Below are 14,695 nucleotides of genomic sequence, written 5' to 3'. Positions count from 1 at the left end.
CACGTCGGCCGGGGTATAGTGCCTACTTTACCCAGAGTGCTGCGCAAAAGCACTGGTCTAATTACGAGCCACCGGAGACCTGAGATCTGGATTTCAGCACAACGCTGAGGGTTGTCAGAGTCAGTAATGGCTTCTACAAGTTCTTCATCGTTTGAAAATGTGGAGAGCAGTTTATCCTCCTTATATAATTAGTAATAATTTGTGATTTTGCAACATCACACGCATCAGTTGATTGATTTGTTTACAATGTCCAAGTTGTGCAACATCAGTTAAAACCTACTGAAATTCACTCATAAAATGTTACTTAGTATTCTAGAAATGCATATGTGTTTGTACAACTTCAAATACGTGGATACCAACAATCCCCAAACGGCAGTACATCTATATATGTACACAGACGTACATAAACACAGCCTCTCACTCTCTGACGCGCAGTCACACACACATAGCAGAAATAAATGGCCAAAGAGTTTCAGAATCACTGTTTACTATATCCAGGCCCATGTAAAGACATGCTTAATAACAATAATAATAATTCAGATTTTCAGGGCTGTCGGTAACCTGTGGTACAGATGTCGGTGGAGCCACATGGGAACCCACAAAATTCAGCTTCAGTGGCTTCAACCCCCGACAGCCCACGGGTGGAAGGTGCAAATGCGTAATAAGCAGTCACTTAAATAAAGAAATAAATAAAACACGTGTCAATTTAAGAGGGACAAAAACATATTTCAAATATATAAATAAAAGGCAAAAGGAACAGAACTTAAAAATGGACAGCAAAACAACAATCGCGAGAAATACAGTACGATTCGTATGTACAACAAAATCAGAGCTTTACAAAACGGAGGAGGGCAACAGAGGGCCGGTCTCGAAACTGGCCGACAGTGGCATAGAAACACAGCTGTAGACATTTAGACACTGGTAACACACAGAGTCATGCAGTTTCCACTGGGGGGGGGGTATGACAAAACTGGTCCCAGAAGGGGTTTCTGGTCCCGTCCAGTCTGTGTGGCCATGGGTGGGGTGCAGTTTCGATGGCTTTAGCCCTCCCCCGTCTCAGTCTATGCAGAGTTAAGTTACGCCACCCCCACTCATTGTTCAGTTCCTTCAACAGTCTTCATATGTACACCCTTGAACACATCAGACTTGCTCTCCACTCATCTGGAGATGTTCTGGAAGGTTCCATCCTCGTTCCACAGTTCCTGCGGCAGAGCTACTGCCTGCAACTCTCCCCCCGCCATTGGAGGAGTGTCTACAGCCTCCTCTTCTCCTCTGTCAATCACATCACTCACTCCATTTTTGTTTTATTCACATACAAAAAAAATAAAAAATAAAAAATAAATAAAATAAAATTTGCCCATTTCCTGGGCGTGAGGGGGAAAGAAAGACGCCCCGAAGGCTTTTTAAAAACGGCCGAGGACAGACAATTCCTGAGGCAAACTCCTGCTGCATTCCAGCGTCTTTAGTGTCAAACAGGGATTTGCAAAATTCACCCATTTCTCCCAGTGGTTTGGTCCTAGTCTAGTCTGGACCCAAGAGCGGCATGGCGGGTTCAAACTGGTAGAGTCCACTTCATGAAGTTATAGGGGGGGGGGGGGAAATCACGGAGACCCTCCTCCATCTTCATATCTATTGTCCACGTCAAAAATATGACTGCAATTCACATTTGCTCCAAACAAGTACTCTTAGGAAAGTAAGAAAGGTGCAAACTTATTAAACTAAGGGAGATTTTCTGATTAAAATAATACATACACTTCATTCCTCCTCTTTGCCGTTTGCACTAGAATTTGATTAAACAAATATTTCATACAGATGTAAAAGTGGGCAGCTGAGGAAGGGGATATTTGCATTTTTTTTTGCATACAAGGAGTATTCCCTTCACTGTCTATAACCATTCTTAAACACTGCAATTTTCAGAAGTTATACTGAGACAGGACAGAGGACTGAGAAACTCAGTAGGGAATTTAAGCTGGAGAATAAATTATTCATAAACAAACTCCAAATAAGTCTGCCGTGTAATTCACAAACGGTTTGTGAGTGTGGCTATTTCATGTGAGGAACCGTAGCAAAACAGGTAAACAAATGGCTTATCTGAGAGCGTGTTTAAGATGTTTTTACCGCAGCTGTGCAACACTCTACCAGAGTAGGGTGTGTGGAAATGAAGGAGAGAATTAGCCCTCTCCCACACAGCCCAGAGGAGTCCTGTGTCACTGGAATGTGAGAGTCGGGCAGAGAGACGGAATGTTGGCGCATCACGGAATCTTCCTGGGATACTGGAACACGAGCCTGTGGCGCTGCGTCCAATCAGGGAGGGAGACCTGGGAGGGAGCAGTGCCACTCCAGGCCAGCAGAGGGCAGCGTTACACGCGCACGGCAGGCCCTGCGGAGGCTGTGAGGGGCACGGTGGAGCCGCAGTCGTAGTCCAGGTCCACTATGGTGTGGGTGCCGCTGACCATCCGGCCCTGAGGGTAACCCCGCCTGTCCACCTGCCTGTCCCTAAAACTCTGGATGTAGCTCTGTGGAGATGGAGAGAGAGAGAGAGAAGGATGAGTGCACAGAGAGACCGAGAGAGAAAGAGAGAGAGAGAAAGAGGATGAGTGTACACAGAGAGAAAGAGGATGAGTGTACAGAGAGAGAGGATGAGTGCGCACAGAGAGAAAAAGAGAGAAGATGAGTGCACAGAAAGGGAGAGAGAGAGAGAGAGAACGGGAACACTGCATAAGAGTGAAAGAGAGGGAGGGACAGAGCAAGTGGGACGGAAGAGAAAGCACTGGGAGAATGAGGGTGAGCACAGAGTGAAAAGACCGAGAGAGAGAGAGAGATCAGGCAAGAGGGTAATACAAGCACCAGAGTGAGAATGAGCGAGAGAGGGAGAGAAAGTGGAGAGACAGAAAGAAAGGGAGAGAGGGAACGGGAGAGACCATGCGAGGGAGAGAGGATCAAGAGTGAGAGCAAGAGAGAGAGAGACAGAGGAAGATGGTAAAAGGACTGCGTTTATACAGCGCTTTTATCCGAAGCCCTTTACAATGAATGCCTCTCATTCACCCACACACGGCAACGGTGAAAGGCTGCTATGCAAGGCACCAATCAGCTCATTAGCCGCAATAGTTTTGTTCTGCATCTTACTTCGATACACCCAGAGCAGGATATTGAACCAGCAACTCTCCCGACTGCCAGACAACTGCTCTCAACTCCTGAGCTAATGTCGCCCCAATTAGCTCAAGAACAGAGAGCGCTAGCGAAAGCAAGGCAGGGAAAGAGTGATATACACCAAGAGAGAGACTGAGTAAGAGAGTGAGAGAGAGACAGGGAGAGGGAGAAGGAGAGAGGGGGAGAGAGGGAGAAGGAGAGAAGAAGAGAGGGAGAGAGAGGGAAGGAGAGGGGGGGAGAGAGAGAGAGGGAAGGGGAGAGAGGGAGAGAGAGGGAGAGAAGGAGAGAGAGGGAAGGAGAGAGAGGGAGAGAGAGAGGAAGGGAAAGAGAGAGAGAGGGAAGGAGAGAGGGAGAGAGAGGAAGGGAAGGAGAGAGAGAGGGAAGGAGAGAGGGGAGGGAGAGAGAGGGAGGGAAGGAGAGTGAGAGAGAGAGAGAGAGAGAGAGAGGGAAGGAGAGAGGGAGAGAGAGGGGAGGGAGAGAGAGGGACGGAAGGAGAGAGAGTGTGAGAGAGAGAGAGAGAGAAGGAGAGGGAGAGGGAGAGAGAGGGAGAGAGAGGAAAGGAAGGAGAGAGAGGGAGAGGGAGAGGGAGAGGGAGCCGCACCGGGGACAGCACGTCTCCGTCGTAGCGGCGTATGGGGTTGGGTTTCCTGCGGTAGCCGGGTTCGGGCTGGTGGGGCTTGGGCTGGTGGGTGTGCTGGGGGGGGTACGTCTGCTGCTTCTTCTTCTTCTTCTTGTTCTCCCTCCTCTCCTCCTTCTGACGGATACGCATCAGCTGCACCCTCCGCTGCTGCCGGCTGATGATCACTGCAGAGAGGGAGGGAGAGAGAGAGTGAGAGAGGGAGGGAGAGAGCGAGAGAGGGAGGGAGAGAGAGAGAGAGAGAGAGTGAGAGTCCTACTTGTTCAATATTTATATAAATTACTTAGCGGTGTTCCTGGAACAGTCTGCAGCTCCTGGCCTCTCTAAACAATAAGTGTCTACTCTGTGCAGATGACTCGGCGTTGCTGTCGCCCACAGAGGAAGAGTTGCAGCAAAATTATAGAGCACTCTTCACACTACGACTGTCAAGGGTTAGTGCCTCTGGAAACTTTGATTCAGCAGTGAACACGCTAAAATAAAAAACACGCTGAATGCCTATAGTGCAAAATGGGTATGAGGGTATGGGGCCCGGCCAGTGAACTTCAGTACAACAAATGGAACAAGCAGCCAACAGAGACCCTGAATGCTGAATTCTGTAGAAATATACTTAAAATTCGAAGGAAAATGCAAGCAGAGGAGAATTAGTCCCATTGGCGCTAATTGCACAAGATAAAATTTTTCTAAAATTTTTTTGGCTGCATCTCAATTCAAGTCCACATAACTCCCTTCTATTTGAGACATTCAAAACCCAAAAGCCCAGCCTTAGAACCAGTCCCCGCTATCAGCTGGTCCTGAAATTAAGTTAAATGAATCAATCAGCTAATCAATTTCAGACCAGCACTGCTGACCAAGTCCAATTAAAGTAAACCAAAGCATGAAACAAATCGAACACTCCTATTTAGAATATTGGAACACAAACAAACACAAATTAGAATGCTATCAGGCCCTAAAAAGAGAATATGAATGGGCAGAGCATCTCTATCACTGTCAGAGACACAAAGCAGATCCTGACAAAGGACATGCTCAGTGACCACAGTCTAGTCAGAGAAAAAGATATGAAAACCATGAAAGCCCTAGGAGGAGAGAACATGTGGTTACTGTACAGTGTACAGAGATACACTTTCTCCTTCAATGTGGGGGAAAAAGATATATTATCTATTGAAAAAAATATATTTATATTAATTTTTTTATTTTATTTTTTTAAGTAATCATCACCATTATTTGACACAAAACAAAACTAAAATAACGGTTCCCCTCCACTGCCCCGCTCCACACAATGAACTAACATTATGAATATTCCAGTTACTCCACAGGCTCAACAGGGTTACAGGGAAACACACACACCATCTGCCACGCTGCTCAATGATAGATCTCCCCTATTCCCCCTCCTCCTCCCCCGGCGCCTCCCCTCTCCCTTTCACCTCCGCACCCCAAAGGCACTTAACTCCCCGCCAGGCATCTGTCAGGGCGGAGACCCCTTCTGACCTCCGCTGTCAATCAGCACAGCTGCGCCCCTTTAGCCCCGCCTCCCGCACGTATGAATTACTGCAATGCAAGCTGGGAATTTGATCTACATTGTAGCGTATAGCAACTACACAGCCATGATGTAACACGAGGGCCTGGTTTTACTGACATTAGCACTTCTTTAATCCTCGGGTTGAGGGACAACAGCAACAGACTCCAAGTGCAAATGCCACACCTAGAATCAACTCTTATACCTTTCTGTTAGCGTTCCTGAGCATGAACTCATGCAATAACACACATCTGGCCAAGAAACAGCTTAGCAGCCAATTGTTCAATTAATATTGATCGCCTAAAATGGAGGGGGGGGGGGTATCTACAAAAAGGGTTGTAATCTCTACATAGATCACCCAATATACCATCCTATATACCCAATACCATCAAATTAAAGCACTATGTACTCATATTCATAGTTTTATTTCAAATAAAAAGTGCTGGAGTACAGAGCCCAAACCACATCAATTGTGTCAGCATTCCTAAATTTATTAGGTAGACCGCCTGCACACCAGCTTGTTAATGCAAATATTTAATCAGCCAATCATATGGCAGCAACAAGAGGTTCAGCTGTTATTCAGACCAAATGTCAGAATAGGGAAGAAATGTGATTTAAGAGACTTGGACGTGAAATGATTGCTGGTGCCAGACAGGGTGGATTGAGTATCTCAGGAACAGCTGATCTCCTGTGATTTTCACACACAACAGTCTCTAAAGTTGGCAGAGAATGGTGCGAAAAACAAAAAAAACATCCAGTGAATAGCACTTCTGTGGGCAAGAACGCATTGTTAATGTCTGAGGTCAGAGAAGAGCCAGACTGTTGAAAGCTGACAGGAAGGTGACAGTAATGCAAATAACCACATATTACAACAGTGGTATGCAGAAGAATATCTCTGAACACCTAACACGTCAAAACCTCCAAGTGGATAGACTACAGCTGCAGAAGACCAGTAAGTCTTAGTGTGTGCATAGCATACAGTATAGCATTGATATACTGTATATAAACACGCTTCACCTCCCAAAACACAGCATAGTGCAGGCAGCCTCAGCCCTCAATATCACCTAAATCAAGAGTGACATTATTTACACTGGTGATTTCACTTCACATAAACAACACTATCTTTTTAGCTTGCTGCTGTTGGACAGCCCAGTTATATTTATTACCAGTTGATGCCCTTGTAATTATTTTTTATTGGGTGGAATAAATTTCACATTGAAAGAAATGATAACCTTTAAGGTGAAAATAGGTGCATTTCAAGAAGAATAACAGGGAAAGTGTTGCTTTGGACATCAATGCTATGTCCTCCACCAATATAAATGCCTGCCCAAGTAAAAAAATGGTATGTTAAGCATAATTGATATAAACTTTAATTATACTTCAGTATTCTTAAATGGAGCATACTTCAGATATAATTCTACGCATACTACTTTTTCACATTGAGTTGTATTTTCACTGATAACCAAACAACAGTGCCTTTGAATGGAGAAACAGTCAGTGCTTCCAGTCAGCAATAGTTTGTTTGTTTGTTTCCATTAATTCGTCTTGTCATTTTGTTTGTGTCCATTCATTTGTCATTTTGTTTTCTTACTATGTATACGCTGTATGGCAGCTCTCAATGGTGTTTCCTGGTAAAACAAAAGCTAATGCATAAATAGATAATAGCGAGGTCATCGGGAAACACCGGGCGGGGCCGGAGCCCGGACTCACCCTCGGTGTGGGAGTACCCCTCCCCGGTGACCTTCCACTGGATGAGCACGCCCAGCAGGGTGAGCACGGGCCAGACGCCCAGGATGACCCAGCTGAACCAGCACACGGGCTGGGGCGGGCTGGCCTTCACGCGCTCGTACACGTAGCGCAGCAGGGCGCTCAGCTCGATGAAGTAGTCCACGGTGACGGTGATGACGGCCGAGCCGAACACGGCGGTGGACAGCGTGGTGAAGCAGCGCTGCCACTGCAGCGTCAGCACGGCGAACAGCATGCCGGAGCCCAGCAGCACGCCCAGGGGCACCCACACCGTGCGCGGGTGGTAGAACTCCTCCATCACCACCAGCCCGGCCACGGCCAGCAGCAGCCCCAGGAGCAGGCCCACCATGAACAGGCCCACGCTGCGCACCAGCATGGTCACCAGGCCGCACAGCACCCCGATGCCCAGCCCGATGCCCGCGCTGGCCTCCACGCTCAGCTGGGTCTCCATCACGCGCTCCTTGTAGCACAGCATGAAGATGATGACCGAGCCGAACATCAGCCCCGTCAGGAACATCACCGCCTTGAAGCAGCGGTAGCCTGGAGGAGCGGGAGGAGGCGGAGGAGGAGCGGGGACGAGCGGGAGGAGAGAGGAGAGGGAGGAGGAGAGAGGAGCGGGTGGGAAAGGAGGAGGTAGAGGAGAGAGAGCGGGAGGAGGAGAGAGGAGAGGGAGGAGGAGTGGGGGGACGAGGAGGAGGAAGAGGAGGGGGAGAGGGAAGAGGAGTGGGGGAGGATGAAGAAGAGGGAGAAGAGGAAGAATGGGAGGAGGAGGAGAGGGGGAGAGTGGAGATAGAGGAAGGAGGAAGACATGCACACAGGTCAGAAAAAGATGAAGGGAAAGGAGGAGAAAGGGGTAGAGAGAGATACACAACGTGGGGAGCAGGGGTGGAAAGAGAAGAGGGGGGAAGGAAAAGAGGAAGAAGGTAATGAGGGGTAGAAAAAAGGAGAGAGAAAAATAAAGTAGGTATGATTAAAGCACAGATTGAGCTGTGATGTGACCACAGGAGAGACGGATCTAAATGTGCCGGCAGCAGCAGAGCGAGCCGGCCCGGTTCACCAGCACCCGCACAGCCTCACAAAGCCGTCTCTGTAACTTCCCTAATTAAGTCACAATGCAGCCCCGATAGCCCCAGACCGGCCTCCCGCATGTGCGAACAGCGCAGTGATGTGCTAATGGGAGGAGAGATCTGAGAGCAGATACAGACGCGGAGAGAAGGGGGAGCGGTGCGCGCGAGGTCAGTAAAGACTTACGCAGCCTGTCAGCAGGAGCGCCCCCCGATACACTTCATCAATACTGAATGAGCAGAGCAGGTGAGCAGGGGTTTAAGTCGCGTTTAATTAAGGGCAGCCGGGTTCACTGGAGACCGCGGGCTGCGCGACCGCACTCTCCGTCACCAGCAGGGGGCGCGCGTCTGGGTCTCAGCCATTAAGATGGACAAGACCCGGAGACCCGCTGACGCTCACCGGTGACATGGATTGATATGGGAGCTGCCCAATGCCGCTAGTTCATGGAGGCTACCTTGTTTGACTATGGGGCTTTTTGGTACCAGAGCATGCTTGCTGGGTACATAAACAGGAAAGGAATGAATAGGGATGGAAAAAAAAATCTTTGTCCGTGTAGCATAGCCAAAAAAAGAAAAGAAAAAGAAATCAGTCCCTGGAGAGAAATTACTTCAGAGTAAATTCACCATGGTAATGTCGCTTTGAATGGACATAAATGCGGACATTTTTCCTTTTTGGCACCAGAGGCTTAATAAGCTGCAATACTTCCAGTAATCCCTGGAGTTTGAGAGCTTCTGGGTGGAATGTCAATCCCTGGTCCCCTGGTCCCCTGGTCACAGAGCCTGGCTGTGAGATCCCCAGCCCTAACAGAGCACATTCCCAGGCTCCAGGCCTTCCTCTCTGAACAGGGACAGCCTGGATGTATACGGAGAATTCCCTCAAGTGATTCCCATCTGTGCTGTGGCACTGCTGAGGGAATACTGGAAAATGAAGAAATAGGAATTTTACACCTGAAGAGAACCCAGGTGAACAGGTGGAACACCTGCACGACGCTAAACTGACACTCAAGGGCATTCTCCCCAGCTTCACTCCTCCCTCCGCTCACACAGTAACATCCGGAACATCCATTTTCTGTCCAGCAGTGCCTGTGCTCATCCCTGTGCAAACAGGACTCCATAAAGTTCAAACACACATGCACACACACAGAAATGCAAAAGCACACGCATACACACATAGACGTAGACACACACATACACAAACGTGGATGGACGCAAACAAATACACACACACACACACATACATACACACATACATACATACACACACAAACACACACACACACACACACACACACATAGAAATGCACAAGCATACACGTAGACAGACACACACAGACACACACACACAGACAGACAGACAGACAGACAGACAGACAGACAGACAGACAGACACACACACACACACACACACACACACACACACACACACACGCATGCATTCACACACACAGCCCAAACACCCCTCTGTTATTAATACTTGGCCATGACATACTGTATGCATCATAATCCTAAGTACAAAAAATGACTCATGCTATACAGCTGAGGCTTTCGTCATGGTTACAGAATCCCAGATCCTCTGGAACCAGCTCCATTAGATTAAGACTCTATTCCCAGAATCCTATTCACACAGTGGGGAAAACCATCCACTAGGTTATCCTGGATTAAGAGCAGATGTTTCCCCCCCACCCAAAACACTGAGGCACCACCCGACTGCTTCCACTCAACATCAAAGACTCCAACAAGTGTGTGAGAAAAGCCTACTTTAACATGGCCCTGGAGGATCCCAGAAGAAAAGCCATGGAACATATTTCGAAAAATGTTCCAAACTCTTGTCTTGCAAAGGCTGTGTCTTTGGGGTGTATTTTTTAAGTACTGAAACATCAACCTTCAGCTGCAGGGTTCAGTTTCTAACACATTTTCCTGAGATTTTCTTGTCACTTTCAAGCTCTAATTAGACACGCAGGTGGTAAGAGAGAGTCGAACAGTTGCTGAGAAACAATTCAGGAAACCAATTATTGCTGGCCTTTAAACACACTCACAATCCCCACAACACAGATGTTCTGCTCTCTACGAACATGCTTTCTCCCAGCATGCTCTACTCTCTCCCAGCTCTCTCACTGTAAAGAAGTCGTCTTATTCTTGCAATGAGACTTTCTCTCACAAGTAGAAAATATTAGCTTGTTTGAAATTTTCTTAACTTATCGGCAAGTAAAATTTGTAAAATTTATCAGCAAATCTTGAAATTAATCAAACTCAGTAGTTCCAGCAATACTTATTTCGCAAAAAGTAATAGAAAAAGATTCAAAGTCATACATATAAGACTAAAATACTTCAGACTTATTTCTTGTCTTCAGTGCGCCCAGAATGCCCTGCTCTCTCCCAGAATGCCCTGCTCTCTCCCAGAATACCCTGCTCTCTCCCAGAATGCCCTGCTCGCTCCCAGAATGCCCTGCTCTCTCCCAGAAAGCCTTGCTCTCTCCCAGCATGCCCTGTTCTCTCCCAGCATGCCTCTCTTACCGAAGAAGCAGTAGATGATGCCGAAGAGGCAGCACATGGAGCAGACGACGGACGGCACGATCTCGTAGCGCCGCTCGATCTCTTTCTCGCAGCTGAGGCCCGCGCTCCCGTCCCGAGGCGCGGGGGCCAGCTCCAGGGCCAGGGTCCGCAGCGTGGACGTCATGGCGACGGCGAGGGCGAGGGGGAGCGGGGGGGGGGGTCAGGGAAACCGGAGGAGGGCGGACGGTGGGGGGCCGGGAGGGAGGGTTAGGGCGGGGCAGGACCGGGAAGATCAGGAGGTGCTTCCCATCCACAAGGAATCTCCTGGAAGGACAAAATAAAAAAATGTTTTAAAAGAGCTGATGAGGAAAAAAGTATCTTTTACTTGATAATGAAATCAGTCTCTCTGACAGACCAAAGCTCCTGAGCATTGAAATTAAGAAAAACAAAAACATTATACAAAGGCTTCTCAGCCCACAAACGAGAAATCACTCAGATGTCAAACTCAAGTCCTGGAGGACCACGGCTTGTCCTGGTTTTCGATGTCATCTCAGCAGCAGTGATTCATCCATTGATTTACTAAAGAATCCATACACCTTATTCTTAAGGCCTTAATTGGCAGCTGATTAAAAGGAAACCACAAAAACACCCACAGACACTGTTAGCCTCTGGGAATTTAGTTTGCTACCCACGCTTAAACAAAAAAAGCCTAACAAAATCAGGAATAGCCAGGACAAATGCAAGAGGAGGCCCCTGGAAGAACTACCACCCCTGTTCCAAACTTCCGTCCTCCATTTTGTCCTGCTTCAGCTCCATGTCACCATTTAAGCCCTGCTCACACCCCATTGGTCAGGAATGTTATCCGCACAGAGTGAAAGAGCTATGAAAGAGAGCTTTCATTCATGGACCGGTAATTCATGAAGTGTGTACGGGCAGAAGAGCTGATCTCGGATCAGTTCTGCTTTGCGCTCATAATAGATTAAGTTTGTATATGGACGGGAGTATCCTGATCCTAGACCAGCACTTCTACACAGAGGAGCTTGACATGAATATTGGTCCTGGGCATTGCTCCATAACATTTTCGACATTTTGACCACACTATCCTGGGTCATTTTGTTTCATAATGTGGAAAACGGTAGGACCTTGAAGTCGCTGAGATAATCGTGCACATCACCTCCCCAGCTCTCATCTTCCCTCCATTTTGAGCAGAGATCCAAATTTCTCAGCTCAGTAGGAGCTCCTCCAGAAACCAGACGAGACCACTCAGACGCTTGCTCACATAACCAATCACTTCATCACCCACCATCAAGAGACAATGATCAAGTGCACGTTTTTGTTTTTTTTCCTCAAATATAGAAAGGGAAGAACAGAAAATCGGTAGCGAAGGGCAGCTGTCACTCACGGTGTAAGATCAGACTCTCCCTGAAAGACACCAGGAATCGACAAAAGCACACGAAAGCAGCTCGACCATCTGGAGGACGTCTTTCTTTGTCGTTATTTGTGCGCTTTTGCAGAGGAAAGCCCGGTGGGCAACTGACGGACAGGGGGCGGGAGCCGCCGCCCGCACAGGGGATTACCATGAGGCCGGAGAGTGGGCCTCAGCAGGGACTGGGCCACACCACACCGACGCCCTGCCGTACCTGCCTGGCAGAGTAATGGCTGGAGAATACTGGAATGAACACATCAATCAGTCCACACGCATGCAGGGCTCCAGGGCTCACTCGCAAAAGAGATGTCAATCTCAATGTGTCTACCCTGTTTAAATAAAGGTCCAATAAAAAGAAGTAGGACTAAAATACATTTCCTTCATATTGCGTGTGGTTGTATCAATGACACATACTGCAATCAGTCTCCTTATGGGGCAAAAACCAGAAAATGTGCCAATCTTAACAAGCAGTATGTAGTGTTATATTTAGACTTGAAACTGTATTTCTAAATAAGACAAAAACGATAGCCAATGAGGTGTGACAGTTTTACTAATTCTAAGATTTGCCAAAGGGGTAAGATATTTTCACTTGTCAAGCCAAACTTAACTTAAGCTAGTACTTTCTAATTAAGATAAATAAAATACGATGTTAAGTTTCATTACTAGACTGAAACACTAGTAATGGAAAAAAAGAGATGGACGAAGAAAGACTCGATACTCTGTAAGAGGGGCCTGAGCAGGAAAGCACTGACTGACAGGCCAAAAGAGGAGGGGAAAAAACAGACAAAACAACAACAGAGCAAATATTGATCTCAGTGCTTAACAGGGCTCATTAATCTTTCATTGGGGTCTCTATGGTTACCTCTGAGCAGAGCTGGGGCTTCCCCTTTGTCCACACTACTGTAACAGGACACGCTCCTCTGAGAGATGGAGGGAGGGAGAGAGAGAAGGAGGGAAAGAGGCAGACAGAAAGAGAGAGGGAGGGAGGGAGAGAGAGAAAGAGAGGGGGAGAGAGACAGAGAGAAAGAAAGAGGGAGGGAGAGAGGGAGAGAGGTTGGGAGGGAGGCAGAGAGATGCAGAGAGAAAGAGAGGGAGGGAGAGAGGGAGAGAGGGGTTGGGAGGGAGGCAGAGAGATAAATAGAGGGAGGGAGGGAGTGGGAAAGAGGGAGAGGGGAGAGTGGGAAAGAGGGAGTGAGAGAGAAAGAGGGAAGGATAAATGGGGAGAGGCAGGGAGAGTGAAAAAGAGAGAGGGAGAGAGAAAGAGAGGGACAAGGTGGGGAGGGGAAGCAAAGAGCAGAGGACTCATTCACAAAATCCCAGCCCCTCGTCACACACACGTAACATCGCCTGGCTCTCCAGAACCGAACACCCACACTCCTATGGGGGAGCTGGCGGACATGGTAAACAGTGTTCCCGGCCTCGGTGTGCACAGAGACAAACATGGACAGGCTGCCATCATCACATACTTTCTCCGTTGTGGGAGGAAGCCCTCCTACCGTTTTCTGGCCCAGCAGACTCTGACGCACGCACGGACTGGTGCCCATCCAGAATTAAATACATTTAGCAAAAGAAATACATCTACATTTTACTGAAGCAAGGCCGTGTGTTTCTGCTGTGACACGGGAAAGAAGGCCCGGTGTTTATGTTAATTACTGTGATTAAGAGCCCTGTGTCACACAGAGATGTGCAGCAAGCACCAGCCCAATCACGTTCAGCGCACACTGATTGTATGAGCCATATTTTAACAAAGGAAAGACATTTTTCTCCTTTAGATTTTCATACACAAATTCATAACTGTATAACCTATAAATCCATTATTAGATACCCTAACCATAATTTTGTTATGGTAGAAACTTAGATGTACGTTGGAATATCTTTGAATATCTCTTTAAATAATTAATATTTACATATTCCGATATGAAGCTCTTTTACATTAGACTGTGTCATCGTGTTCATCTTATTAGTCTGTTCAAGGAAGTCCATGGAGCAACAGCGTTTTTTGACCATTCCTTAATATCCGTGACTTATCCTTTGAATTAAACTTTTCTAATAAAGCTGCATTGTTTTGAGACATCGTTTTCATCACGCCAAGCTTACTTGTTTACAGATAATTCAACTGGCTGCAGTCTATGGAAACAGTAGGCTGTGCCACTTGAATCATAACATCGCAGAGCTAACATCATTTTACATGAATACATATTCTAATATTTTCACTGCATAAGAAAAAATCCCAATCACATGCTCAATGTTGACTGTGATAAACGTTGAGAAAATGGCGGTCTTAGTAAGCCCATGCAGCCACACTACCAGATTAAAAAGAGCAATACAAAAAATGGTTAAACAAAAACAGAAAGATAGTCCCAGAAAATAAATTGTATACTACCATTATGACAAGCACACATTTCCTGTCTGTTGTCATAACAACGGTGGGATGCTGGTTCTGGGTCGCTCCAGGTTACACAAGACCTGGCCAATGAAATAGCAGCCTGACCCCCATAGCAACAGCCTGATAGCCAATCAGAGCCTCTCTGTCTTCCTCTCTCGCTCTATCTCGGTATTGTGGGAGAAACGAGGAGCCAGTCTCCCTGCAGCCACTTCCCCTAGCAGGAGCACACAACACACAAACAATAGAAACCATCCCGACCATTATCAGGGTAATGTCAGGA

At 47.3% G+C, this 14,695-nt stretch overlaps 1 protein-coding gene across 1 annotated transcript; it reads right to left on the bottom strand.

Annotated features, from left to right (window-relative positions):
- Positions 1-470: 470 nt before the first annotated feature.
- LOC133124377 (transmembrane protein 198-B-like) lies at positions 471-10,787 on the bottom strand. The gene is made up of 4 exons (XM_061235528.1): positions 10,625-10,787; positions 7,011-7,586; positions 3,752-3,954; positions 471-2,516 (listed from the first exon to the last, which is right to left on the bottom strand). Exons 1-4 carry the CDS (start codon positions 10,785-10,787, stop codon positions 2,361-2,363), a joined length of 1,098 nt encoding a protein of 365 aa, XP_061091512.1. The 3' UTR covers positions 471-2,360.
- Positions 10,788-14,695: the final 3,908 nt, after the last annotated feature.

The sequence above is a fragment of the Conger conger genome, chromosome 3 (genome assembly GCF_963514075.1).
Source record: "Conger conger chromosome 3, fConCon1.1, whole genome shotgun sequence".
NCBI lineage: Eukaryota > Metazoa > Chordata > Actinopteri > Anguilliformes > Congridae > Conger > Conger conger.
This window is presented reverse-complemented; position numbering and strand designations above follow the sequence as displayed.

Coding starts and splice junctions, on each gene's coding strand:
- LOC133124377 (XM_061235528.1), bottom strand. CDS start 10,787: ATGACGTCCACGCTGCGGACCCTGGCCCTGGAGCTGGCCCCCGCGCCT. Junction 7,587..10,624: donor CATCATCTACTGCTTCTTCG/GTAAGAGAGGCA, acceptor CCGCTCCTCCAG/GCTACCGCTGCTTCAAGGCG. Junction 3,955..7,010: donor GGGGTACTCCCACACCGAGG/GTGAGTCCGGGC, acceptor CCCTCTCTGCAG/TGATCATCAGCCGGCAGCAG.